The 26,333-nt window shown below is 35.3% G+C and overlaps 5 protein-coding genes across 11 annotated transcripts; 2 read left to right on the forward strand and 3 right to left on the reverse strand.

Moving 5' to 3' along the window:
- Nucleotides 1-8,419: 8,419 nt before the first annotated feature.
- Nucleotides 8,420-10,654, forward strand: LOC8288303 (ultraviolet-B receptor UVR8). 2 transcript variants are annotated; one of them, XM_015722608.3, is made up of 4 exons: nucleotides 8,420-8,803; nucleotides 9,154-9,373; nucleotides 9,500-9,803; nucleotides 9,927-10,654. In XM_015722608.3, exons 1-4 carry the CDS (start codon nucleotides 8,484-8,486, stop codon nucleotides 10,409-10,411), a joined length of 1,329 nt encoding a protein of 442 aa, XP_015578094.1. In that variant the 5' UTR covers nucleotides 8,420-8,483; the 3' UTR covers nucleotides 10,412-10,654. The 2 variants fall into 2 exon arrangements, with proteins under 2 accessions (XP_015578094.1, XP_002524567.1); XM_002524521.4 differs by having other exon boundaries at nucleotides 8,421-8,803; nucleotides 9,157-9,373.
- Nucleotides 10,655-11,670: 1,016 nt separating this feature from the next.
- Nucleotides 11,671-16,285, forward strand: LOC8288304. Of its 2 annotated transcripts, none has more exons than XM_015722625.3 (6): nucleotides 11,671-11,946; nucleotides 12,039-12,070; nucleotides 13,642-13,791; nucleotides 14,693-14,743; nucleotides 15,851-15,915; nucleotides 15,992-16,285. In XM_015722625.3, exons 1-6 carry the CDS (start codon nucleotides 11,873-11,875, stop codon nucleotides 16,094-16,096), a joined length of 477 nt encoding a protein of 158 aa, XP_015578111.1. In that variant the 5' UTR covers nucleotides 11,671-11,872; the 3' UTR covers nucleotides 16,097-16,285. The 2 variants fall into 2 exon arrangements, with proteins under 2 accessions (XP_015578111.1, XP_002524568.1); XM_002524522.4 differs by having other exon boundaries at nucleotides 11,681-11,946; nucleotides 13,600-13,791.
- A 126-nt stretch (nucleotides 16,286-16,411) lies between these two features.
- LOC8288305 lies at nucleotides 16,412-18,350 on the reverse strand. 5 transcript variants are annotated; one of them, XM_015722621.3, is made up of 5 exons: nucleotides 18,014-18,350; nucleotides 17,342-17,435; nucleotides 17,063-17,235; nucleotides 16,892-16,964; nucleotides 16,412-16,674 (listed from the first exon to the last, which is right to left on the reverse strand). In XM_015722621.3, exons 1-5 carry the CDS (start codon nucleotides 18,128-18,130, stop codon nucleotides 16,520-16,522), a joined length of 612 nt encoding a protein of 203 aa, XP_015578107.1. In that variant the 5' UTR covers nucleotides 18,131-18,350; the 3' UTR covers nucleotides 16,412-16,519. The 5 variants fall into 5 exon arrangements, with proteins under 5 accessions (XP_015578107.1, XP_015578108.1, XP_002524569.2 ...); XM_015722622.3 differs by having other exon boundaries at nucleotides 17,342-17,432; nucleotides 18,014-18,348; XM_002524523.4 differs by having other exon boundaries at nucleotides 17,063-17,253; nucleotides 18,014-18,345.
- A 1,908-nt stretch (nucleotides 18,351-20,258) lies between these two features.
- On the reverse strand, nucleotides 20,259-21,642 carry LOC107261678 (2-hydroxyisoflavanone dehydratase-like). Its single transcript, XM_015722596.3, has one exon. The coding sequence runs from the start codon at nucleotides 21,490-21,492 to the stop codon at nucleotides 20,437-20,439; it is 1,056 nt and encodes a 351-aa protein (XP_015578082.1). The 5' UTR covers nucleotides 21,493-21,642; the 3' UTR covers nucleotides 20,259-20,436.
- LOC8288306 (adenine DNA glycosylase) lies at nucleotides 21,560-25,934 on the reverse strand. The gene is made up of 7 exons (XM_015722595.3): nucleotides 25,440-25,934; nucleotides 25,274-25,333; nucleotides 24,601-24,717; nucleotides 24,433-24,530; nucleotides 23,204-23,745; nucleotides 22,874-22,980; nucleotides 21,560-21,735 (listed from the first exon to the last, which is right to left on the reverse strand). Exons 1-7 carry the CDS (start codon nucleotides 25,917-25,919, stop codon nucleotides 21,640-21,642), a joined length of 1,500 nt encoding a protein of 499 aa, XP_015578081.3. The 5' UTR covers nucleotides 25,920-25,934; the 3' UTR covers nucleotides 21,560-21,639.
- Between the last annotated feature and the right edge of the window lie 399 nt (nucleotides 25,935-26,333).

Raw genomic sequence — 26,333 nt, forward strand, 5'->3', positions numbered from 1 at the left:
TGCTCAGAAGACGTCATCATATGAGTCATCATCCATTGGCTGGGAGTCTTGCATGAGAGCTTCTTGCTGTGCCCTGGTTAAGGTAGGGTCATCCAGAGGAGTTGGAAGATCAGAGAAATAGAAATGTTCAATGGATTGTCCAGTTGATTGATGTCCATTGAAAGTGCAGACTAATGGAGCAGAGACATTAGCTGTCCTTAATTCATTCCTGTATTGCAGGGCCCGCTTTAGTTCTTCTGTGATTGCTGGAGGAGCAAGATGTAAAGGACTATCAAGTTTTCTCCAATAGTGACAGATATTTTGAGTTGCATATGTGTCTTCTGATAGTCGGAGATAAGGCCTGTGCAATATGAAAATAGCATTGTATTCCGAAGCTCTGGAATTGTTGACTGAGAATAACTGGTGCTCATGAATAAGTTTAAGGAGATCTCCTGTCCATTGATATGGAGTTTTGAACCAGGTAAGGAATCTCCATGGATAAGACCCCGAGTTAGCTTCATTGTTGAAGAAGTGTAAGAGATTCATAATAGGCACCTCTATAGCATGATGACATACTGTAGATAGGCACCATAGAAACCATAACTCACTTTCATGCTTTGGATGTTCAGGGGATAAGTGGTAAATCAAACACCAAGGGTAGTCTGGAAAGAAGAAATTGGGTCGTATTGGGAGTGAGAAGGTTTGTTGAAAAGTTGCCAAATAATGGAACATCATGTTCCGGGCAAAGTCTGTGACTTGTTTGGTTGTAAGGTTGTTGGAAAGATCTGGTGGTGAAGGAGGATGCAGGTTTGATCTGGAGGATGAGGAAGCCATAAAGATTATGGGAAGATTTATTGTAGAGGTGAGAAGAACTATAGGCTGATTCTGAGGCTTGGAAAGTCTGGATAAGAAATCCGGGATTAGATTTCTTATCCCTTTTATATGCTCAACCTTAAAGTCATACCTGCTGAACCATGACTTTAATCTCAATAGTTGGGGTTCAGGCAAGGTCTTCTGGTTGGATTCAAGAATCTTTGGGAAGGAAGAGTTGTCCATCCGAACCAGGAAGTGCTGTCCAATCAGGAAGAATTCAAACTTTTTTATCCCGTACTTAACCGCCAAAATTTCCTTGTAGGTCGTGTGATAATGTTTTTCTGAAGAGGAAAACTGACCCGATGCATATCCACACAATTGTTCCTTGTCGTGGAGTTTTTCTAGGAGGATGGCCCCCCATGCATAGTCAGATGCATCTGTTTGGAGAATAAGTTCTCCTGCTGACGGGATTGTAAGAGGTGGTGGATTGTGGGCCAGCTCTTTTAATTTTTTGACAGCTGTTGTTTGTTCCGCTCCCCATGGAGGAGGGTTCTTCTTGAGCATCTTTGAGAGGTGGCACGTGTAACTAGACAGGTGTGGAATGGCCTCTCGAACATAATTCAGGATTCTAAGGAACTGTTGAATTTGTTTCTTCGATAAATTCTCTTAGGAAAATTATCAAGTTCCTTTGTCAGTGGGGACCATATGTCTTGGCCATTCTTGAAATGCATTCCGAGAAATTCAATTTCTCGTTGGCCAATAAAGCTCTTCTTTTCGGATAGCATAATGCCATATTTTTGGATGATGGCAAGGAAGCTGTAACGATTGGTGATGGTCCTCTCATTTCCGAGAATAGAAGGATGTCGTTGATGTAGATCAAAGAAGAGTAAAGGATCGGTCCAAAAATCTCAATCATTGTCTTCTGGAGTTGAGATGGGGCCGTCTTAAGCCCAAAAGGCATAACAGTCCACTGGTATTGGGCATTAGGGATACAAAATGCAGTTTTGTATCTCTCCTGGTCGGATACCGAGTTGCCAAAAGCCCGCTTTTAGGTCAAATTTGGAATAGTACTGGGCCTTTTGGATGTGGACCTTGAGATTTGAGATTCGAGGGAGAGGGAATTTGTTATCTTGAAGGAAATGGTTTAAGGGTTTGTAGTCTATGACAAGCCTCTTCTTTCCTCGGATTCTTTCAGACCTTTTCTCCACATAAAAGGCTTGGCAAGCCCATTGTGAAGTAGTGGGCTCAATTAGACCTTCATGTAGTGTCGGGCATTCCCGATCGGGCAAGGGCTAGGTCATGGGAGACATTCCCATGTGTGTGGCTTTAGTAGGGTTAATGTCTTCATTAAGTTTGAAGGGGAGGCTGATATAGAATTGTGGATTTTTCCACAGAGGAAGAGGATGTTGGAAATGTGAATGAGATTTCGGACAGAACTGAAGGAATTTTTCTGTGTATGGAAGGAATGGAGGAATAGTATCATCACGAAATGATTTGAAGTTTGAGTGTATGGCCAAAACTGTCTCTTGAACTTTATACCGGTTGGAAGGATTTGGAGCTTTTGAGCTTGGTGATAAACATCAAATCCTATCGGGATATCCTTGTTTGGAAGATCTGAACCAATGATGTGCGTCCATACAACGCAATCGGGGAAAGAACCGAATCTTCATCTTGTGATCGAGTGGTTTTGAAGGTTTGACCGTTGCCGCCCTAAAGAATCGATCATGGGGCCTCCAATACTCGATGGGAGAACCATTGGGTTCATCATGCTTCTCCGAGCTCCAGTGTCAAAGAAAGCTATTACCGGGCTTGGAGTATTTTGAGGACAGATCTCATGTGGGAATATATGGACCGGAGGGGGTTTTGTAGTAAATTGAAAAGTTTCAGGAGGTGGAGGAGAAACAAAGAAGGAAGATAATAGGGTTGGAGAGAGAGGATATTATATTACATCTTCCAGAATATTCTTCTGACTTTCTTCATGCAGACCAATCATCAAGATTGGTATTTCACTATCATCTGAATCTGAAGAAGATTCTTGTGAAGACTCTGTGGAGTCTGAGAACTCCATTTCTAACCCAAATAAGCTTTCTGGGGTAAGATCTTCTTGCTCTGAAAGTAGAGATTCTATTTCCTCTTCAAAAGGGTCTGCAAGAGATAAAGACATGCTGACTTGTTGAATCATCTTTGCTGACTTTTCTGGATTCCTAGGACAATTTTTTGCATAGTGTCCCTTCTTTTTGCAGATGAAACATCTGTCAGACTTGTACCCCTGGTTCCGTTTTTTACGGAAGTATTTGAATTTCTTTGGGTTCTTTTCCCTGAACTTCTTGTTGCTGCGCGTGTATTTCTGGAAATGATGTCCAGATTTCTTCTTGTGATTTGTACAGACGCAGTTGGCGGCTTTGCACTTAATCTTGAGGTGGTTTTTGTTGCAAGCCTTTTGGACTATCAAGTCCCTTTGAGAAAACCTTTTGAATAACTCCTGTTGATCACACAGTCTCTTAATGGAAGAGAGTGTGAATTGCCAGATTTCTCCAAGTGTAATAGAGGTGACTGGTCTCTTTGTAGCCGCAATCATATTGTTAACCTCAGGTTGTACTTCATCCGGCAGAGAGGTGATGAAGGTATACTTTAGAGTATCATCACCATCGTGTCCTCCAATGACATAGTAGAGTTTGGACATAGCTGAATAGTGCTTTTCCAGATCATTCATCTTGAATGAACAGCATTCTCGATCAAAGAACTCTTGTTTCTGCTGTCTTATGACAATGTCATAACTTCCAAGGAACTGGTTATGGAGGATCGTTACTGCTGCTGATGGAGTCGACAGAGTGACAAATTGAAGCCTAATGTATTCAGGCTGAGACTGAAACCAATCTCTTAAGCTTCCGGTAAACCTTGTGACAAATTCGGCAAGAACTTTTTTGAGTGTGGCCCCTTCAAGGGTCATCTGGAGATCAATCCATGCCAAGAATTCAGAAAGCTTATCCTTCCATTTTGATGGTGGCAAGTCATCAAAAGTGAACCAAGGTCCTGCGCTAGCTGGTTTTGACCTTGGGTTTGGAGCTCCAGTGGGAGCAAAGAATGACTGAGCATCTTCATCTTCAGGTTCCACTACTTCTGGACTGGGATCAGTAGCAGAAGTGTTCATGAGAATCTCAGTGATATCCGCCATCTCTGAGTTGTCTGAAGAGGATTCTGAATCATACGGACTGATGAGAGATTGCTCTGGAAGTTTGTCTTTAGAGGCTAGAGGATGAGAGGATTTCTTTTGCTGGGTTTCTGAGCTTTTTGGGTAAAGGTGAGAAAATGTGCCAAAGGGCTGATAAAGGGTTTCTTGTGGTTGTTCTGGTTGTGAAAGAAAAGGGAAAGAAGAAAAGTATGAAGGAGTAATAGCTGATGAGGTTGAAGCTGCCGATATGAATGTTGGAATTGCAGCAGACTGGTCTTTCCGGAGATCATTTTCAATTTGATCTATTTGCTTCTTCAGCCGGGAAATCTCCTTTTGCTTTTGCATAAAAGAGTGGGTAATCGGCTGAGGTATCCGGAGTTCTTTGTCCAGAGCTTGATACTTTGCTGTCAGGGATGAGTACAGTTGTAGGACTTCTTGTGAAAAAGTATCCAGCTTGTGATCTATGTTTTGAACCAAGTGCAGTGCTTGATCCAGTTTGCCATCTATCTTCTTTAAATAAGTGTTTTGGACAATAGAATTAGATGTCTGCCAGTTGAGAACTTCTTCAGGGGGTGTCAGCGGTTCTAAGTTTCCAGAGGGTGAAATCCGTGTAGGAAGGATTTCAGATCTTTTGTTCTCTGTTTTTCCCAAGGGAGGAAAATCCTCTGGTTGTAACATGAAACATTCTAGAACCAAGGGTTGTACCGCTGATATAGGTGACAGAGATGAAGTAGGTCCAAAAGTTCGTGGCATTGTTATACCTGGCCCAACGTTTTGTACCTCCTGTACTAAACTGGACGGGTACCGGGTTTCCAGCCTATAAACCTTTGGATCAATTCCGCTCGCGGAAGGGGTTTGCCATATTCAATGTTGAGTTGTGCCATAATTTCCTTGAACTCATCATAAGAAACGTCAATGACTGTTTTTCCTTCTTTGGCAAGAAACTCAATTGCCTCATCGAACATTGGCAGTTGTTTTTTATTCTTTCTCTGGGAACCATCTGGATCCCGATCATCTGGCTTAGGATGAATCTCTGAACAAGAAGTATCCAGAGACATCTTCTTTGGATTCTTCTGTGGATGCTGAAAGCAGGGTTCAGCATAATCCATATCATCATGACATAGGCATTCTGGCTTGCACATTTCTGGGGCTACATCCCAGACAAAGTGTCCTCTGACTTGTGCAGCATAGATCTGGTTGCCAGATACTTGAAAGGAGTGAATAGGGATCTTCTCCCTAGGCCGTGATACAGGTTGTATCATTGATGCTTGAAAAATTGACGGTGCTGAGGAAGATTCCTCAGTTCTTGTAAAGATCGTTTTAACAGTCCCATCCTTTTGCTGAATAAAGAGGGGATCTGTGGCTTGTACTGGTTTTGATTGAGTTGCCTGAAGCTTCTCATAATTTGTTACCCATTCAATAGGAATTAGTTTCTGTAGATCTTCCTTGTCAAGCTGTCGAGGGGCTTGAACTATTGTAGGGGTTTGACCAGAATCAGCCATGATGTACAAAGCATCTGATGAGGCTTGGAAGCCTGGGATCTGCAAGTTAAGTGCATGATCCTGCAATCGATAAACGATCTGATGGTGAAGAGTCGCTGAGAGAGCATTTTCAACTTGACTAGCTCCCGTGATTTGGACTTGTACTTTTAAGGCAGTGGAAAGATAAGGATCGCTCAAAGAGAGGTTAAAGTTTGGGAAGAAAGTCAGAACAACACTACCAGTGTTGAGTGTTGTGACTATTGTTCCAATCACTGCATGCTCGTACTTGAGATAACGAGTGTCCAGAAGCGACATCCGTGCTGTAACAGGCAATCCCATCCTTCCATGATAGGAAAGGACAAGTCTCACAGTTCCGAGATGGAGATGAGAATAGCCTTGTTTCCGCCATTGTTCTATGAAAGAGGTGGGAATTTCTAAAGTAACATACTGCTCTTGAGAAGTAGCAGTAAGTGAACACTGAGAAAGGGAGGAGGATTGAACATATTCTTTTATGGTGAGGGGTTTTTTGTGGATGATTTGGTTAAAGGTTTTTCTGACAAAATTTTGTTTCTTGAATATATTGTAAGGGTTGATGATAGGTACTAGAGTATCTTCTATTTGTACGTTATCAGAAATATGGGAGATCTCAACAAGATGATCTATCTTGTTAGATATGGTTTTCTTACAAGAGGGAGATAATTGAAGGGTGGAAGTATGAGAGGTAATTTCAGTTGACATGGTGTTTAGGGTTTTCTCTCAGTATGGAATTGAATGGTTGAATTTACGGGTCTTTTATATTTTAAAATAAAAATCTGGCCATTAAATTATTAAAGATAAAAATATGTAAAATGTGAAAAAGTAAAATATAAGTTAGTAAAATACAAGTTGAATTATGTGTTTTTATCCCTTTTAGTAAAATATAAGGCAGTAGCTGATTTATTAATTAATTGACATATGTTTAGTTAGTCTTTATATGATCCTTTCTTTTGTTTACAATAAATACTTAAAAATGACTATTTTTCTTGGACTCAATTTTTGTAAATTCATCAAACAATGAAAAATAGAGTACAAAATATTTGAAGCCTAAGAAAGCCATTATCAGGGTTATGAGAAGCTGAGAGCTTAAATTAAATTAACCTCTCAAATTACACACATACTTTCATTTCTCATTAGTGGATAATTATCAACTATTTTAATCCTTTATCACTGGGTTTATTGGGATCCAATATATATATATATATATATATATATATATATATATATATATATATATATATATATATATTAATATCACAATTAACTTAGAATTTTGAATTGTTGCCGCTAAATGAATAGATTTCAAAATCTCTTGCCTTAAAAGTAAAATAATTTAAATTACACAAATATCTCAAATAAAAATAATAAATTAATTACAATATTCTGTAAAATCATTTTATATACATTTTAATATTTAAGTATTACAAAAGTAACTTCATACTAATTGCATGTCTCGTATTTATCATGAGAAACATTATAGAGAGAAAATATATGATATTCGTACTTATTAATATTAATAATAATTGTAAAATTTAATTATTAAAATGTAATTATAAAAAAAAAATCATAATGAAGATGCTAATAACAACAAGGTTAATTTCCTCCTCTTTTTCTTAATCTTTTTTCTTTTTTTGGTGATTGGAAGATAGAATTTTCTAAAGATGAATAATTTAATAATATATATTAGTAAAATAATATTAAAGGGTTTACTGAAAATTTGAAGAGATGGTTTCAGTAATATTTAAGAATAAAAGCTTCTGTGAAAACCATACGGAACAGAAATTGAAATAGGAAAACAAGAAATTCTTTTTCCTTTTAATTGAAAATAGAAATAAAAGCTGGGGATGAGCGCAAAGGTCCACTATTATTTTAATAATTAAAATTTAATTACTTTAATAATATTGTACAAGTTATTTAAATTTACATTTTATTTTAATAATTATCACTTAATTTTTGAAAGTTAAAGATTTCTTTGGTAAATAATTATGAAAGGATATATTTATACTTTTGAATTTATATTAATTAGTTAATTTAATATTTTAATTTAGTTTAATAGACATTTAAAACTTTTTTAATATTTAAATTTTTTAAATTTTTTATTTAACTTAAAAAATATATAAATTTTTTTTAGTAATATTTATATATTTTCGTGCAATAATTAAATGTAAAAATATATTAAAATCTAACTAAAAAAATAAATTTAAATATTTATTAAATTAGCATTAAACTGATTAAATGATCAAAATCTAAAAGCAAAAATATATATTTAGCCTTTTAAAGGTTAAATTATGTGTATTTTCCACTAAGTAAATTAGTAAATACATATTCTTTAAAATATTGCTAAAATAAAAGAATTATGAGACAATTGCTTCATAGTGGAAATAGTTCATTTCACATGCTTTTTGGTTTTGGATTAAGTAAGCTTATTGGTAAGATAGCTCCAGGATCCCATTTTCACACTTCCACTTCCACTCAAAATACAGATTGCATTCCACTTCATTTTTCTAAGAAGGATGTTTTGATATTATTATATGCAATTATTCATATTGCTGCATTATTAGATAGTAATCCAATTATTCAAATATTAATCCAATGGTAATTAAATTTTTTAAGAATATGTAAAATTTAAGTTCAAAATAAGAAATATTTCATATTAGTTTATTAATATTCTTTAATTTATCTACTCATCTTTAGTTTTAATATTTGTACGTTCGAGTTGAGATTGATTCTTTAAATAAAGAAAAACTAACTAAAGATACATGTAAATTTATTTTAAATTTTAATAAATCAATTTACAGATTTAAAAATATAAGGAGTTATATAAGAAATTGTTATTTAAAATAAAAAATATAGGGTGCTGAAGTGGCATAAGAAAACAAAATTTGCAATCCTTAATGTGAAGAGATCAGTGAAAAATATAAGGTACTTCATTGTACTTTTGTTTGACGAATTTGAAACAAAACCAAAACTGATGGTCAGCCTCCAAACGGTACAAATATAAGATGCTAAGAATTCGAGCACTCCTACGAAAGGAGCAAAACCTCCTCAATGCAACACGAAGATGTATTAGCTCTTTTAATCATAGGGATACAATTGTGATGAGCTTTGGAGATGGAAGCCATGGCGCTCTTGGATTACCCAATTCACTTACTGGCCTTGGAACCGATGCCTATGAGCCCACCATCGTTTCTGGCCTTCCTTCCGATATTGTGGGAGTCACCGCTGGCCATTACCACTCCCTTGCTGTCACTTCCACAGGTCAGCTATGGGCGTGGGGTCGCAACAACGAAGCCCAACTTGGCCGTTGCATTCCTGCCCCGAGGTTAATTGAAAAACTGTCATCTGCACTAAATTATTATACTGCCTGCAAACTGTTTGTTTAATTGTCGCTATGAGTAACACGGTAAACTGCAGCAACTAATTCAAGAATCTCGTGATTTCCCCTTGTTTGGAAAGTTTAAATGCTTGAGTTTTTTTTTTTTTTGAAACTAAATGATTGAGTTCTATTCACTCAATTGTCATTTTTATAGTTGCTAGAATTCATTTCTTCTTAACTCCAGAGAAAAAAAAAAGAGAGAAATATAATGATGCCAAAATTGACACATTGATTTCTCATCATTTACAATTAACAATTAAGAAGAGTGAATTACCGACTGCAAATCTTGATTTTAGCAGAGATACATGGAATGAACCAAAAAGAGTAGAAGGGTTGAATAAGGTTCACATCCTTTCCGCGTATGCATCTGGTGTTGTCTCCGCAGCCATTGCAAATGATGGTTCTTTATGGGTTTGGGGTAAATCTAAGAGGGGTCAGCTTGGTCTTGGGAAAGGAATTACAGAGGCCTTCGTACCTTCTAAAATTGAGGCACTTGCAGGGACAAAGATAGCTAAGGTAGACACTTAGAAAAGGTAGATAACGTTTCTTTGAACTTACACTTTACATTGATTCAGATGTAGTGGGTTTAGAGTCTTCTTTTAAATTGGTTGATGGGGTTGATTGCATTCTTTGTTTCAACAGGTATCATTTGGCTGGGGCCATGCTCTTGCACTCTCTGAGGAAGGAAAACTATTTGGTTGGGGTTACTCGGCCGATGGCAGGTTAGGAAAAATCATGGGAGCTCTAGAGGTGTCAGCTCTGGATTCTAATGCTAATCAACAAGTGCCAAAATTAATGCTGGAAGCTTCTGAAAGGCTGGTTTTAGAAGGGATGGAGAAGGAAAATGATATGCCAATACTTTGGGATCCTTGTTTAGTAGAAGAGTTGCATGGTACTAAAGTTGTAGATATTGCCTGTGGGCTTGATCATTCCTTGGTTCTTTGCTGTAAGTAATGCTACATACTCCCTTGGCTAGTAGGTTGGCTAGAATTAATGTACTAGAGATTTAGATCACCAAAGTAACTAACCAAATATAATCTGTTTGTTTATTCTGATTGTCTTATTTAAGGTGATGGTACATTATTGAGTTCTGGAAGCAATATATATGGCCAATTGGGCAGAGCAAATCATGAAATAGGATTGTTTCCAGTTGATTTAAACATCCATCCCTCATCCATAGCAGCTGGCCTGGGCCATTCTTTGGCAATTTGCAGGGCTGCATCATCAGATGCTGAAGGAGATGCTAGAAACATTGTCTCATGGGGATGGAATCAGAGCTCCCAGCTTGGAAGACTAGGGCCAGAAGGCATCCCCTTGGAGATTGAGGGTTTGGCGGGGGAGATCCCTGTTTCAGTGTCCGGAGGGCGAGTACATTCCATTGCTCTCACATCCAAAGGGGAGGTGTGGGTTTGGGGCTGTGGTAAGAATGGCAGACTTGGGCTAGGGAGTTCGAGTGACGAAGCTGAGCCAATCTTGCTTGATAGTTTAGAAGGTTATGAAGTCCTACAAATAGTGTCCGGCTTCGATCATAATCTAGTTTTGGCATCTCAATGACGATGCAAGTGGAGCAGTTCAAAATCACGTTTCACGGTTTATCGAGTTTTAGGTGCAATATGTATAAACTTCCACCTGCTTCAGCATTAGTTTGTGGTATGCACAAACTCTTTTTACCCATTTATATGACACTAAGCGTGAGAGGTTTGGATCCGATCCATTTATATGACAAGCTAAGAGCGAGGAAGTGTATATAAGTGGATTGAACACCTATTTATCAATGATAGGATAAGAATTTCATAATCAAGCATAAGAATTTCATAACGACATGGATATATTGCTTGCAATATCAATGTGATCAGGATATCAAATCATTGCACGAACATACCATACTAACTAAACTATTTATCAAGTTATGATGATTTCTATAATCTTACATACATGGTTTTATTTATTTTAGAGAAAGTGTCTTCATTTTTTGCAATCATTTCTTTTTTAATATTTAGTACGCGTAGAAAAGTTATGAAGTCAAAAATATTTTTGTAGAAAGTGTAATTAAGTAATTTAGAAAAAAACTAACTTTCTACTTTAAGATAAAAAAAGATTTTTTAATGTTTCTAAATGAAATTATTCAAATGCAGTCATATATTTTAGAAACTGTTAGTGGTGGGTATGGTTTGATTCAATTCGATTATTTGAAAATAAATAGGGCCAAATCAAACTGTAATTTTCTTAAAGGGGAAGATTAGCATCGTATCATATCCAATATAGATTATATTAAACTGAAATTAACTAATTTTTTAATTTAATTTAAGTCAGTTATTTGTGCCATTTTGTAGAGTATTTGAAACTTACTATTTGCATTGTAAATTGCTTTTTGCTATTTGCGCAAAAACTTGACTTTTGCCAAGAAGGAAAAATTGCAATAAAGTGAGAAGAAAAGAAAATAAAGAAGAGGGGAAGTAAGTAAGACATTATTACTTATGCTTTACTTAAATGAATGCGGATTTAAACAAAAGTTGACACATATACTGTCACGTCAGCATTCTATCAATATGTTTAATTTGTATTAACGATAGAGAGTTTTTATAATAATCAAAATCAAGAAAGTTTAGTGTTCAATATGTTCAAGTTTTATGATACTGAAATTGAAATTTACAGAGATTAGTGTTGCAAATGAAAGATTGGATGTTTTAATGCTAATCTTTTCTAAATTTAGGGAGAGTGAAAGTAATTTAGCCCGAATTTATTTTAGAAAATTAGGAAAGATAACATATGGATAAGGATGAAAATGCAACTAGTTAGAGATTGAGGAAGACTAGTAAATAGGAATAAGAGACGTAAAAAAGTGGGTGAAAATGCAATTTTTACAAGGTGAGCAAATGATCGGGCCAAGTGCCAGGCAAGCGTTTTAGAAAGAGGCGGGTAGGGGAGACTAACCCGCAGCGCAGCCCTTGTGGATCCAGAAGCTAGACTAGCACCACATCGGTAGACAGTCCGATTGAGAGAAGGAGGCTCGAGATGCTGGAAAACCCTCCTCCTCCTCAGCCTGATTCTAGCGCCGTCGTCAAGCGCTATGCTCCTCCCAATCAAAGGTATCTTTCTCTTTTTCTTTTTATAATTATTCTTTTCTTTTGAATTTTGGTGTTACATGAGCCTTTTAATTAAGGACTCAAAAAATTTACAGGAATCGTTCTCTTAACAGGCGCAAATCGGGAGGTCAGTTTTTCCTTCTCTTTTTTTTTTTTTCCATTCATTTGATTATTTCTTTTCTTATTACTTTTAGATCTTTAAGTTTCTTTATATGCAGCTTGTCTAAGTTAAGTGTTATACTTTTAAAATATCAAGAAGAAGTATTGTTGAAATGCACTTTACAATTTTGCTAATTTTGCAGCTAACTAGCTTAATTTCTCACGTGAGACTTCCTTGTTACTCATTGTATTTTTTTTTAAAGAAAAGTTATGGTGCTTTGTATAGCTCAATTTGAAGATATATCAGACCATTTTTTGATACCTTTGCTTCTTTGTTCATTTTGTGGCTTCTCTTTCTTTGTTTGTTTATCATCTCTAATGAGGGGGAATAAACCGCAATTGATCAATGGACGTGTGTGTGTGTGTTTCTTTATTTTTTTTGTTTTATTTTATTTTTTGCCACCTTTGTTAGAAAATGGCTTCTCAATTGTCTTGTACCAAAAATATGTATTATTCTCAGCTGTGAATTTTGCCTCGAAGCATCAAATTAAGGAAATATTAGTTCCCAATTGAAATACATGTTGTCTATGGAATTTGGAACCAGCAGTGTTAATTTATTCATAAGGACATTGCTCTTAACAGTTTGGCTGTGATTTAAGGATCTGTAATTTCTTAAGTTTCTGTATGCAATATGTCCAAGAATATATGCTTATGGAATGATATAATACGAAGCTTACTCCATTTAAATCTGGTTTCTTCATATATCTTGGACATAGATTGTTGTAAGGTGGCTTGGTGGACCACTGCGCATATGCTATATTTAAATCTTATTGCCATGGCATACAATGCTTTGCTTCATAACAGCCTTTGTTGTATAAGAATCTTGGACTTAGGAGGAGTCAGCTCTTTAATTGTCTGGGAGGAACTCCTTACTATAATGGGAAAAAAGTGAGTTTTTGGAATACATTAACTAGGACAGTATAGGAGATAATGTATCAAAAGCATTTCTAATGTAGAAGCTTAGCTTTGGTAATTAGTTATTAGAAGATAGAACATAATATGATCACTTGGTGTTCATCCTATTACCAAGTTTGGTCGTGTCTCACTACCTTTTTCCATTTCTTCCTTGATTAGTAAGTGTAGGCCATATTTAAGTGTTTGGACCAAAATACCATATTGAAGAATTACATTTATTACTGAATCTGCTATTTTATGTATTTGTTTATGCTTTATGTACATCGATTGTCCCAAATTCTTCTATTGAATCATTTGAAGGTACTGCTGGTTGGTGCGAATTAAATTCGCTGTGGTGTTTATTGTGATTGTTATCTCAATCTCTGTTTGGTGGCACTGCTGGTTATTACATGACTTGTTTCATCTTCCCATTCTTGAATGTGATATTCCTTATTCTTCTTCTATGTACCCCAACATTCTGCCAAAATGAAGATTCTGTCCACGTATATGCTTCCAAATTGTAGAAACATTCTTTATGTTAATGTTCCTAATATATCTTGGACCCTAAACATTGAAGGAGTTTAGCTTTTCTTCATTTTGCAGACCGATTAGATCGAAGTAACAGTCTTTTTGCAAATGATGCAGAGAAGAATCAACATGTTCCTTCAAGGAATATTCCTGTTCTAGATCATTTTGATATAGGGAGCAGCAATCTCATGCACGAAAACTCTCATCCACGCTTGATTGCTTTGGAGGGGTGTTATCGCAGTGAAGCGTCCCAGCTTTTGAATGAACGTAAGTGCATGCTGCAGTTGCTTTTAAAAGAGTTTCTTATGTTAATCAATCAATTAAATTCATCACCTTGTTGGTATCTCAATCATGCTGTTAAAATGTTTGGGGTACCAATCTCTGCAACATTTACAATAACACAGTTCCCTGGAGAAGGGTTGAACTCTTTATATGATTCAAAAGGCAATAGGCCTTGCGCATATGTTGGTCAATTAGTACCTTGATATGTTTGACTTCCTATATTAAGTAAATATAGGACTACTGTCAAAAATTACCAAACTGTTGCATTTCTTGTTTTTTGTTTTTTAGTTTTAGCAATTTTTTTAATCTGACTTTAGTCTAATGTATGACGATGAAAACAACGTTAGCCATTTAATGAGTGAGTCGAAGTGCATGTAAGCTTACAAAATTATCTTAAAAAGTATGAAATCATGAAGTTGCTATTGAATAGTGTAAAAGTGTCTTGCATGGACGAACTTGAATATATTCCCAAGAGATAGGTTTTTGTCCTCTAGCAGGGCAAACATGATAATTAGATGGATAGAAAAGCATGGTTTCTGGTGCAGTGGAATTATAAAATGGTATTGATGGACTTGAACCCCCAGTTTGTTGGCATTAGATATCAGAATAATTTGGATTGATTTCCTTGTCTACTGTGGTTCCCTTCTGATCCTATTTGCTGTGAATTAGTAGAAAATTTCACTTACTAATGAAATTCTTTCTAGTTTGCAGTTATTGCGGCTTTATATTTTTTGATTCGCATCATAGTTGGTTTAAAATTTGTGCATGCTTTAGTGACTTAATTTGAAAAATAGCTTATTGCTCGAGTTGTCTTGACAATTGCAAGGCATTAAATATGATATTGTGCGACCCATTTACCTCCATGCTTCATTTTATTTAAGTGCAGGTTGGGCACAGGCAATGCATAACTACAATGATACATCTGTAGATTTATCTGGTGAGTGGAATTCTCTCGGAACTCTTTCATCCCATCACCGATTTGACTGGTTTACCTATGATGTTTGGACATCTGTCATTTTTTGAACTGCTTGCTTATGTAAAAGCAGTAGCATTTCCTCCATGTTGCTTTGCATGTTTGCTTGTATATGAGAAGCAATGTCATTGACATGACTGGGGGTACAATTTACTGTTGTGTCGATTCTTAAAAGAGATGATCATATTTTAATATTCATCAGTGGTGAACTGGATTCTAAGATAGGTACAGACTGTAAGATCTCTCATCAAGACTGAAAAGACGGGTAAAGCTTTTGTTTGGTCCTAGTGAAAAACAATGCGGGATACACTTAAAGTTGGATACAATGTGTGGGCCATGTGTTCTATTGTCCTCTTTTAGTATTTGTAGTGTTGCTTGGACATATTAGTAATTGCCAATACATTTTAATGTCCTTGATATTATATTCTATAAACTGGAATAGATATTGGTAAAGTTACACATTGAGCCCAAATTTACTAAATAGATGGATGCTGCTTAAAGATTTTACATCTGAGTAGTAACTATTTGGGTATGTCCTGTGTCAACACTTTTGCTCTATTGTCTTGGCTTGCTCAGTTTCTAATTTGGTGCTCCTTTTCGCCTTTTTGCTCTGTTACTGGACTCTGAGCTGAAATATGGTAAAAACCCAACCCAGTTTTAAATTTAGGAACACTGCTTGTAGATGTTGGATTTTGCTAGTAACTTTCAGGTATTTATTTTGTCAACATTTCATCTGCAGTGAGGTCTTTTTCATTTGTAACGTGGCAATCTTTTCACACTCTCCAGTCTTTGTTACTGGAAATGTGGAAATCTTTAAAACTCTGCACAATTTTTTTTTTCTTCAATATATATTCTTCTGGGACCAATCTAGGTGTCAAACTGATAAAACCCATACCAGAGTTGGATTAGAGCAACCAAAGTTTCAGTCTCTATCTATTTAAAATCTCAAATATTGAAATAAGAAGAATGTTTAGATTGCAAATTCACAATATGTAGAATCTATTGTAGCTATCTAGTTTATTCAAATATCTTATGTGCTGCATGTACTAATCACTGATTACTATTATCCAGAAAGACCAGCAATGTATTCAGGAAGTAGTGCATCAGCATGGGGACACTCGAGGCTTCCTCATCAGGTGAACACATCTTCCCCTGCTATATCATTTTCTCCTCCTTTCCTCCCGCTTGATATGCTGCTGGTTGCCTTTTCAGTTTATGCTGCAAGCAAACAGTGGACCCTCCTCTGGATCACAGATGGACTTCTTAAGCGAACTCCGCCGTGCAATTCGGGACGCCAGTCCCAATTCCGATAACTAAGTTCCACATCTCTACTCTAAGTTAAAATCTCATCTGTACTGGCGCTAGGAGTCAGAATTACATGTTCTACTGTGTTGTTAAAACACCCCAGAATTGTGCTGCTTTGTTAACAAAAATGTGATTTATGTGACCAAAGTATACTCAGACTCTGCATATGATACTTATATATAGTCATGTGATTTATGTTCAGAGGACTTCTTAAGAGTGCAAATGTGGAGGAACTCGATATCTCTGTGTTGTATTTTATTTGATTTATTCATGTTGGTATCTCTATCTATGTAGAAGGGGATGGTAATACGAATTTTGATCAAAATATACAATGATGATGCTTTATGTCATACCCATTGAACGAAAATGTGATACAGGGGTCGATCATGTTACATTATTTGGAAAGAATATGAAACTTTTAAACACTTTTTAATATCATTCTTTCCACACAGGTATAATTCCTTGAGCTGCCAAACGCTTTTCCACCCAGAAGACAATATGTTTTGCTGTGATTTTCTTCTCGTCTATAAGAAACGGTTCAACAGTGCTTGCTCCTAATCCATAGGAGGATAGGGAAAACCCCTTTGTACCTGTTCAAAGTTCAGACAAAACAATCAAACAGCTATTTTATTATGCATGGAGTAAACAGTGATGAGACATTTCAAGTGGTGGGATTTTAAGTCTTTTTTTTTTCATAGTGAGCGAGCTATCAAGCGAGTAAAAAAAGAGATGACGACCTATTGAAAAAATAATAACAAAGAAAAAGAACATTTGGGCATAGTACCAAATTGTCAAGAAAACAAGTACCTGTAAGGACTCCACTGGGAAAGAATGCCCAAAAAGAGTAGGGATTGCCCTTCTTTCTGAAGGAGCCTTCTAACTGTCATTTTTAATTCAAAAGGAAAGGAGTGATGCACAAGAAGAATTTGGCTGATTTATAGGGGAGAATTAAAAATAATTAGGAAGTAGAAAATTTACTCTGTTGTCATTAAAAGACAGCTCAAGTTCAGTGATATCTTGTTCAGTTTCAAAAATTGCTTTGAGTGAAGGGATTACATCTTCTTCCATCAACTGAGGCAGTGGCTTCACAGGAGCTTTTGCTGCAGGTTTGGGCTTTGCTGCTGGGGTCTTCTCTTCAGCTTTCTTTACTTCTTTTGTATCAGCAGCAACTAGCAAATCAATATCAAACTGGGCTAGAACTTTCTTGGGCAATGGCAGCATAATTAAGTGCAAACTGCAGGCAGTGCGAGAACTTACCTGTGGAAGTGGAAGTGGAAGTAGAAGTAGATGATTCTTGCACCGCAGAACAGGTGATACTTCTCCTTGATATTGCTGACTTGCTAGCAATCTGCTGCATACATTTATGGAAGATAATGTACTATTTACTGAAATGAAATTAACCCACAAAGTAAATTGAGTGCCAGTTAGGGAGTAGGCTAGTTGTACTTAATTAGGGACTTTTGAGTTCAAGTCTTCTCCTCGGTCCTCATTATCTACTAATACCATATTACTAATTTTAATAAAATCGTATACCCAGTCGAACTAATCTCCAATAAATAAAAAGAAATTGAGTCAATGTTCCTGCATCTTGATCCTTAAAAATCGTATGCGATAAAGAAAGAAACTGCATTTATAGGAAAGCCATCTAGTCGTAGCAGTCTATGATTAACAGAAGCTGTCTTCCTGTAAAGGTCCCAGATATTGGATATGTTACAAGACACGCACAGCTTGAGACAGTTGAAAAAACCAATAAAAAATTTGAGCTCTCTTGAACTGAACTTGTTATTTCTGTTTCATGGATAATTCAAGAATTGTTTGACAGCATGACTTCTGCTCATGATTGTCTTTTTTTTCTTCTCCTGGAACAGAGCCAACATATTCAAAAAAGAAAATAACATTTGCATGAAATATGGAAATATATATACATACCAAAGAGAGTGTGTAAGTGGTTCTTGCTTTCCTATTAAAACAAGAAGGTGATGAAGGGAAGCTTGAAACTCCCATAGCCCCACCTCTAGCTGCCATGTTATTAAATATTGAGTGCATTCAAGAAACTTATGTACTTCCTTTTTCTCCTTTCTTCTTTTCAGTCATCAATCATATTCCTATTTCTGTGAGATTCTTTTTATTTAACATGAGAAGCAAAACAGACAGGAGGAGCAGAAGTTGAAACTCAGAAATGGAAGAGAGGCACTCAAGAAGAGAAGAGAAGAGAAGAGAAGAGAGCATTCTGATCCACACAAAGTTTGGTAAAATATATGCCACTGGTTTCTTATTTTTCCTTTCCTATACATATATTTCATAAAATATTATAAAATATCAATAACAAATGAAATATTTGACTCCTTGCTGGTCCAGTACCATCCACTGCCTGTCAGCTTCTTCCACTTCTTTTCTTTTTTTCTTAAACACTTCCATGCGTTTATTTATTTTAGCCACTTCTATTTACTATTTAATATTTTGAGTTACAGCTAAAATTTTAAGAACCACCTTACATATCGTATATAATCGTATCGTATAAAAATATGTATATAACATAAAAAGAATTATTCTAAATATATGATCCGTTTAATTAATCGTATCAAAATATCAAAATCTAAACATGCACATATTTACTAACTACGTTAAAATGATTGACCTATATAATCTGTTTAATAAATTTAATTTTTTTAAATATGTTTTTTCAAAAAATTAACTATTATAATTTTAAAAAATATATTTATTTAATTATAAAATAACTTAAATTTTTATTTTTATTTTAAAATATAATTATGTCTTTGTAAATAATAAACTTATTTATATAAATATATAAAAAGAGAATAAATATATTTAAACATATTTATATGTATCGTATATACTTATTAACTTATGAATCCATTTAAACAAATATGTTTATTCATGTCACTCCCAGATTAGACAAGTCAATCCGTTTAAAATTAGTTTACTTTTGTATCATTAATGGATTGACCCATTTATAATCCGAACTCATTAATTCTAAATGCAAACTCGTTTAATTGTGTATCGCGTTGTATTGTTTAATCAGGTTATGTCAAAAATTGTCAATCCTACCTATTATTCTTTTTCATATAAAATTAATATAGTTAAAGATTAAATTGATAATTCAAAATTACATTTTAAGCTTTAAATTTACTATGAATTATTAAATTCATCTAAAATAAAACCTTTTTTTTAATCTAATTAGAATAAAATCTATTTCTAGCATAAAAAAATTTAGTGTTGAAATATAATTGTTACATTTTCTTTATTTGCTCTATTTCTTTTACATAATTTAATCTAAAAATTTAATAAAATTTCTTATATTTTGTAGCAATATTATTAAATTGTTGTATGTTTTATTTAACCATTATTAAATAAAACAAATACTCCTAATTAAGATTATGATTATCATTAGACATTACAATTAAATTATACTAAATTTTTTTTTTGATAAGATTGAACAAACAAAATCCATCTCATAATAAAAAAAAAAAAGAGGTTCAGTTTGCTTCTTCTTTAATAACACATTCATACCATATAAAGGGAATCTAATTTTTCTTCTGTTCTTTTCTTTCTTTAGTGATCCAAAGAAAGTCTGAGGGATGTTCTTCAAAGATAATCTAGCACAATTAAGAATGATAGATCTAAACAAGAAACATTAATCTAAATATTTCATTTGAAAGACAATAATTTTATTTTTATATTTTGTAATTGCAATTATAGTGTTATAACTTATTATTTGGTAAAAAATATGCCCCCATTTAGTGATTATTTTAAATTATAAATTAATTATTTAACTTTTAAAAATATATATATATGAACAATTTACTCTAGAAAAATAATATTTTAAATTTATTTAAAAAAAGAAAATAGTTTTTTTTAATAGCCGAATTTATAAATACAAAAAGTCTTGTGGTAGAGAAGTGCTTTCTCCAAACTATAAAAATCTGATTCCAAGTTTCAAGATGCCGGTCCTTAAGACATTTATTTATGTCTTCTGTAAGACCGTATTTTCACCAAACTACAGAAACTCGGGTCCAAATTTCAGAGAGCCCATTCCTGAGACATTTATGTCTGCTGACAGACCACATAAGTTGGTGGCTACCATGGCCGGCCCCTCTTCCTTTTCATTGAAAAAAACAAAGGGGTGGTCAGGATGGAGAGGAAGCCCCATAAATAATGTGCCAAGCATTCATCTTTATTCATCAATAACTATAACAAAACTAAACCTAGATTACATCTTATTTTACTGAGACAACATTAATGGCCAAAGATACAATAACTTATTATTTTACTACTCCCAAGCCTCTAATACTGGCAGAAACAAATTACATATCCATTTTCATAACAAACAGTTACTCCTTCTGGATTATAAAATCAACAAGTCTTTTGAATAACGCATCGCTTGCACTGTTGGTTGTGAACAAGTGAAAGCAATGGTCTTCCCCTTTAGTCTCCAAGAGTTTCACTTTCCCACCCCATCCACTATTATCCAAATTCTTATAATAGGCCTCCCCTCTATTTCTCAGCCAGTCTTTCTCTGCCACACAAACCAACACTTCATCACACCCCATTTTTGACAAATTCGGATCCCTTCCTGGGTTCAGTTTTGGGTCATTGTCGCACCCGGAACTCGTCGGACACAGATACTTGTACATTTTATCTTCCTCCTTGCCTCCAAAGAATGGATGCACCATAAGTAAACCCTTAATCTTGACACCAGCCAGTCCAATCACACCAGCTTGGACTGCAACGTAATGGGCGATATTTGCCCCGGCACTCTCGCCTGTTAAGAAGACCCGCCCAAAATCAACGTGCTCGTTGAGCCAGGGTTCGGGTCCTAGCCCGTTTGAATGGCTAGCAATCCACTGGAGCCCAGCCCATGAATCATCATATCCAATTGGTAGAAGATGCTCTGGAGCTAACCTATAGTCAATTGAAATGGCAATGACATTGGCTTGAATGACCATAGAAGTAAGAAATTTCTTTGTGACAATGTCGAATGCTGATCCGGCGCAGAACCCTCCCCCATGATAGTGGACCAGGAGTGGCAACCTACGACTTGAACCATCGAGTTTAGGGAGGAAGACTCGAGCTTTAACACCGGTGTCAATGGAGACCGTAACATCTTTGAATTGGACTCCTGTTTCTGGGTCTAGACCTGCGGGAACATGGTCCATGACCATGTACCTCTCTATGCGGCCATCCTTAAAGACTTTGAAAAAGGGTGGAAATTCATGGGCAGTTTCATTAGTGGTTGAAGCCATAGGAGAACTGAGAGGCGAGTTTTGCTTGTGTGAGCTATCTGAAGGAGGTTCTATATAAAAGCAATAAAGATGTGTATGAAACTGAAAGTCTAAGGAAGGTGAAGCCAATAGACTGGTAGGTGGGACGTGAAGCCTATATGTCATTATGCCAGTGGTAGTTAGTTGTCAGGGGAACTAAGAAAAAGAAAAAAGAAAAGAAAAGAAAAAGAAAGAAAGAAAGAAAGGAAAGATGTTCTAGCATTAATATTTTTGTTTGCTGATTTCAAACAATGGGTAAATCAGATCTAATTTTCAATGGTTCCTGGTCCTGGAGCTCATTCTTTTTCTTGGTGGTCCAGAATCAGTTGATAGCTTCTGCTGTTTAAACTTTTCAACCATAGTGTAGACCTGCACTAGCATAGACAATACCAGCATAAATATTTTTAATATATAACTTTTCTGAAATCAAATTGCTTATGTAAGGAAATCACTGCCTTTGTGCAAGTATAGTAAAATAGAGATTGTCTTTTTCAGAAGCAAAAGGCAAAAAGTGGAATCAAAGAATGCCTTAAGTTGTAAAGTAATTAATGCCTTTTGTATGTAATAGGCAAATCAAACATTTACTAAAAAAAAAGGTTTTCTAGAAGCAAAGGGCAAAAACTTATGAAACAATGGTAAAGTTGCACAGGAGTTGAAAGAGGAAACAGAACAAGAAAGAACAATGCTTAAGGAATATTCTTCAGTTTTCAAGAATTGATGCCAGAATGACCTTTCACTGGGTGCTAATTTTGCAATTGACAGATTCTAAAACTATTTTGCCACTACTAATTCATTTTTAACATGAGATTCTTGAAGGTGAAACTTGATCACAAAACTGCACAGCTCACAAGGATTCCTCACTATTTTTCACCAGCCAGTATATCAGCCTCTTAAAATATCAATTCATGTGCTCATATTGTCTACTTACATGTTATAACCATTGAAGACTAGAGCAAATTCAAACAAGCATGTCAAAATTTTAATTCATGCCTTCCATACAATTTTATGGAATAAAGAAAACAAGCGATTTTTTTGTCTTGGCTTGATTCATATTTCTCAGCGTTGTCAATTTAGATCAATTTATAGCATAAAAATTCATTCAGCTTGAATTTGTATCACATCTCAATAAGGTTACTATTTCTAATTCTTGGTAGAATTTTCAACTGAATTTCTGACATAGTAAGCAAGTTCAGTTTTTATAAATTTAAAACTGGTACATCAAATTTCTGGTCAAATTAATAGTTGATCTCATTGAAACACAAATTAAGATTAACTGGATATTATGTTGCAAGTTGAATTTGAGAGCCATGGTGAATGGTAATTATATTAAGTTCAAAAATCATGTAACATTAAGCATTTTCTAATCCAATAATTTTCCAATTTGACGTATGAAGTGATATCATTCACTATTCAGTATCCCTCAAGTCCCCCAAAAGTTCTATCTTAAACACTCTTCTACTGGTCATCAGTTCATATCATGTAAATCTAAATCATCGCACCATATTACCTTTCTTACTCCAGATGTCAATCCCAAATTTGGAAGGGCCTTCTTCTCCACACATTTCCAGTTTGTAGCTTCTTTTTCTTGCTTACGGAAGAGCTGACTCATCCCACCTTCACGTCAAGAGAAAGCAAATGATACAAAGGTAATGTTGAGGCTTTTAATGAGAAAACAAGAACAATTCTCTTGTGAATATGCCAGGTTATTCTACTACATACAATCTAAACATTAGAGATGAATACAGTAGCCAAATGCATGAGGGTTCATATTTGCTTCTGGTCTATACTACAAACTTTTGGGTGAAAATGAGGAAGGAATCTAAGCTAGGTTTCTTACCTTTAAGACGTATTACCAGCAAGTCCACGTAAACCTTGAGACGGATGTGAGTAAAAATGTGAACGAATTCTCCAATATCTTCTCTCAGAACCATGCTATATGTCTTTTCTGGATCAAGTCTGAATGATTTTTTCATAAAGTGATCAATTTCATTTCTCCTTGTAATTAAATCAGCTTCTTTATCCAACCTGCAAGTTGGGAACTCCCAGAGACCAGCAAGCAAACCATCATCTGGCCTCTTTACGAGAAGAAATTTGCTATCAGTTTTCTGATTGTCAACTGGACCACAGCTTCCTAGTATCTCCACCACACAAACAGCAGAAAATTCATGTTTTGGTTTCACCTTTACAACCTTGGTAGGATAGTCTGTAACCAAAATTGACTTATCTTGATTGGAAATTGAAAGTACACGACATTGGCTGGAAACAGGACATGAAGAGCAGCTTGGGTTTGACGGAGCGCAGACAGTTGCACCAAGTTCCATCAGAGACTGATTGAAATCCCCAGGACGGCAAGGATCAACTAGTTGAGCTGCTAGTTTCCTGATCCACAGTATTCCAGATAAACAAGTATAGCAATTGCAGAAAAAATCTCTTATCAAAGATCAGCACATTTTTCTGAATCATGAATACCACTACAAGTGCTTAATGATAATATGTAAAGCCACAAACATTATTTTTTAACGCTTAAAGCACTAAGAAGTACAATCTAATCCCAAAACCTAGAACAGAAAAAACTTTGCAGGTGTTGTATGTAATCAGAAGACCCGATAATTAGCTAGACACCTGATTCAAAAATGGCAACTAAATGCCGGTAATATGAGATTTAGAAAAAAGAAAAGGTAGTTCGCTAGATAAAAAAGCTGGCAGCAAAAAAATTGTCTTGCGAAGGTGTGCTTGATGAATACTCATATCAGTATTTCTTGCAAAGTAATTAATTCCATTGGAGATGATTATTGATCTACCTACATTCTTTCGAAATGCAAGAGTATACAACTGATATCATGCTCTATGAAACAGCATCATTTGTCAAGTAGTAATATCTCGGGGACTCCATAGGAGGTCTGAGGTTATATGGGAGGGGCCATTGGAAGGGGAGGGACACCCTTTTTGTTAACTCATATTATATGCTGATGGACCCAAAAAGATGGATAATGCTGTCTCCAAATCCCTACAGGAGGATAAAATTCTATATTGTAGAAAAGAAGTTCCACAAAAACAAAGGCTTACCATAACTTCTTGACAGTCATGGAGTCTTTCGGATTTGCAGAAATAGCTCTCAACCTAGTAAGCACTCTTACAACATTCCCATCAACCACAGGTACCACCTGGCATATCAGACCTTGAAAAATTTCCCCCTTGCATAATTCATAAGGACAAAATGCAGAACCTACTCACTTCTTTAAATGCTATAGAAGCAATTGCACCAGCTGTATAGTCTCCTATTCCTGGGACCTTCCTTAATGAAGACACTGTATTAGGAAATCCACCCCCAGCGACGATCATTTTAGCTCCCTAATTGTATGAACAAAAATCAGCTAGAAATTAGTCATCTTAAATAAATAATTTTAAGTGTAAAACACAAGACTTTTTGAGGTTTTCTTTTTTCTTTTGCCCACTTTTTCTAACACAAGAAGAGTGCACCAAGACTGGAGCTTCTACTCTCCACCCAAAACACCTCCCCTCTCTTTTAATTCCTGAATTTGAGACAGCACATGTGCCCTTTTCAGTTTACTTTTCCTGATTTGCCTTTAAATTCCGCAATAACTTAATAATTGAGTATAAAGTTTCCATAATTAAACAATCAGAATCAGAACTTTAAGAAAAAAAAAAAGAAGAAAAAACTGTAGATTACCATGCAAAAAATGAAAGAAAAGAAAATATTCAATCTTGTGCATCTAAAGAAATTGAGAACAAGCTTAACATAAAGCAATCAAACATTCTGTTCACATTTAAATTAAAATTCTTATTTTTATATTACAAAGAATTATTCTTGCATAAAGAAGCGAAACCATCAGTAAGAAATCAAAGCAAATACTTTTAAAAGCATAAGCTACTAATCAGGTCTCACCTCCAACAGAAAACGTGCCCGCCTATAATACCCTAGACCTGCCCATATCTCATTCACCTCCTGCACAAACCGTGAACACAAACTTCACAAAATCATTACGCAGCCTCATAGAATCATCGAATTAAAGCCATGCAAAGAAAAAAGATTTCAATTTTAGCATATATACCTCAAGAGAAGCCTGAGCTAAATGGTGAATAGTGGGCCATTTTAACATCCAACGATTATAGTAATCAATGACAGTCTGAACTCTTGTCTGTTGAAGCATTACTTCAGATACCCATATTCCATAGGCTCTCTTTTCTTTCTCTTCTTCACTTTCTTGAGATGGGTTTGTTGTTTTTTGCCTTCTCCATGGGAGTTGTCTTTGGTTTTGGTCATACCACTCAAGTAATGACTCCCTTATTTTCTGGGTCTCTTTGTCAATAAATATATCTTCAATGTCAACTACTATTTCTTGTTCTTTGCTAATCAGTTGAACATTTCTTTTCTTGTTCTTTAACTTTCTCGAGTCCTCCATTGCTGCAGAAATCGGAGCAAAATGAGGTATTCGGGTAAGTATAATAGGAGTTGGAGTGACTTTTGGCTTTGAGAATTCGAATCTGCCAAAGACGCGCACTCTCAATCTCGGTTTCACTAGGCTACACATGGAAGAGCAATATTTGAGGACTCTTGCTCTCTCTCGGTTAAATTACATTTTAGTCCCAATGTTTAGTTTGCAAATTTAGGAAAAATGACAGATAAGCTCTTGATTTTTATCTCAAACCACAATTAACTACTCATCATTAAGTTTTTTTTAATTTAAGTTTTAAATATTTATAATACAGTTCAATTAAGCCCTAAATAATACTAAAATAGTTCAATTACATCCTAAAAGCTAACCTCCATTGTTTGCCCTTAGCACATGAAGTCCAAGCATCGTCTTTTCAATGAAGTTGAAGATCGATCTTCTCTTCATTAATTCGATTATCATGGGTTATTGACAGGTCCCTTGCTTGCCTCAATCACTAAAATGGAAGGCTTTAAATCATTGTTTCTTTTTTATTTGTGTCATTTATCTATA

This window comes from Ricinus communis, chromosome 7 (assembly GCF_019578655.1).
Source record: "Ricinus communis isolate WT05 ecotype wild-type chromosome 7, ASM1957865v1, whole genome shotgun sequence".
NCBI classification, from domain to species: Eukaryota; Viridiplantae; Streptophyta; class Magnoliopsida; order Malpighiales; family Euphorbiaceae; genus Ricinus; species Ricinus communis.

What these genes read in the sequence shown, in the direction of transcription:
- LOC8288303 (XM_015722608.3), top strand. Translation starts at nt 8,484, where the DNA reads ATGCTAAGAATTCGAGCACTCCTACGAAAGGAGCAAAACCTCCTCAAT. An exon ending in CGTTGCATTCCTGCCCCGAG is followed by an intron (nt 8,804 to 9,153) that starts GTTAATTGAAAA and finishes TCTTGATTTTAG; the next exon opens with CAGAGATACATGGAATGAAC. An exon ending in CAGGGACAAAGATAGCTAAG is followed by an intron (nt 9,374 to 9,499) that starts GTAGACACTTAG and finishes TTGTTTCAACAG; the next exon opens with GTATCATTTGGCTGGGGCCA.
- LOC8288304 (XM_002524522.4), top strand. Translation starts at nt 11,873, where the DNA reads ATGCTGGAAAACCCTCCTCCTCCTCAGCCTGATTCTAGCGCCGTCGTC. An exon ending in TAACAGGCGCAAATCGGGAG is followed by an intron (nt 12,071 to 13,599) that starts GTCAGTTTTTCC and finishes TTCATTTTGCAG; the next exon opens with ACCGATTAGATCGAAGTAAC. An exon ending in TACATCTGTAGATTTATCTG is followed by an intron (nt 14,744 to 15,850) that starts GTGAGTGGAATT and finishes ACTATTATCCAG; the next exon opens with AAAGACCAGCAATGTATTCA.
- LOC8288305 (XM_002524523.4), bottom strand. Translation starts at nt 18,130, where the DNA reads ATGCACTCAATATTTAATAACATGGCAGCTAGAGGTGGGGCTATGGGA. An exon ending in CCACTTACACACTCTCTTTG is followed by an intron (nt 17,436 to 18,013) that starts GTATGTATATAT and finishes AAATGTATGCAG; the next exon opens with CAGATTGCTAGCAAGTCAGC. An exon ending in TTCCACTTCCACTTCCACAG is followed by an intron (nt 17,254 to 17,341) that starts GTAAGTTCTCGC and finishes TTGATTTGCTAG; the next exon opens with TTGCTGCTGATACAAAAGAA.
- LOC8288306 (XM_015722595.3), bottom strand. Translation starts at nt 25,919, where the DNA reads ATGTGTAGCCTAGTGAAACCGAGATTGAGAGTGCGCGTCTTTGGCAGA. An exon ending in ATGACTGTCAAGAAGTTATG is followed by an intron (nt 23,746 to 24,432) that starts GTAAGCCTTTGT and finishes ACTGTGGATCAG; the next exon opens with GAAACTAGCAGCTCAACTAG. An exon ending in TGACATCTGGAGTAAGAAAG is followed by an intron (nt 21,736 to 22,873) that starts GTAATATGGTGC and finishes ATGCTAGTGCAG; the next exon opens with GTCTACACTATGGTTGAAAA.
- LOC107261678 (XM_015722596.3), bottom strand. Translation starts at nt 21,492, where the DNA reads ATGACATATAGGCTTCACGTCCCACCTACCAGTCTATTGGCTTCACCT.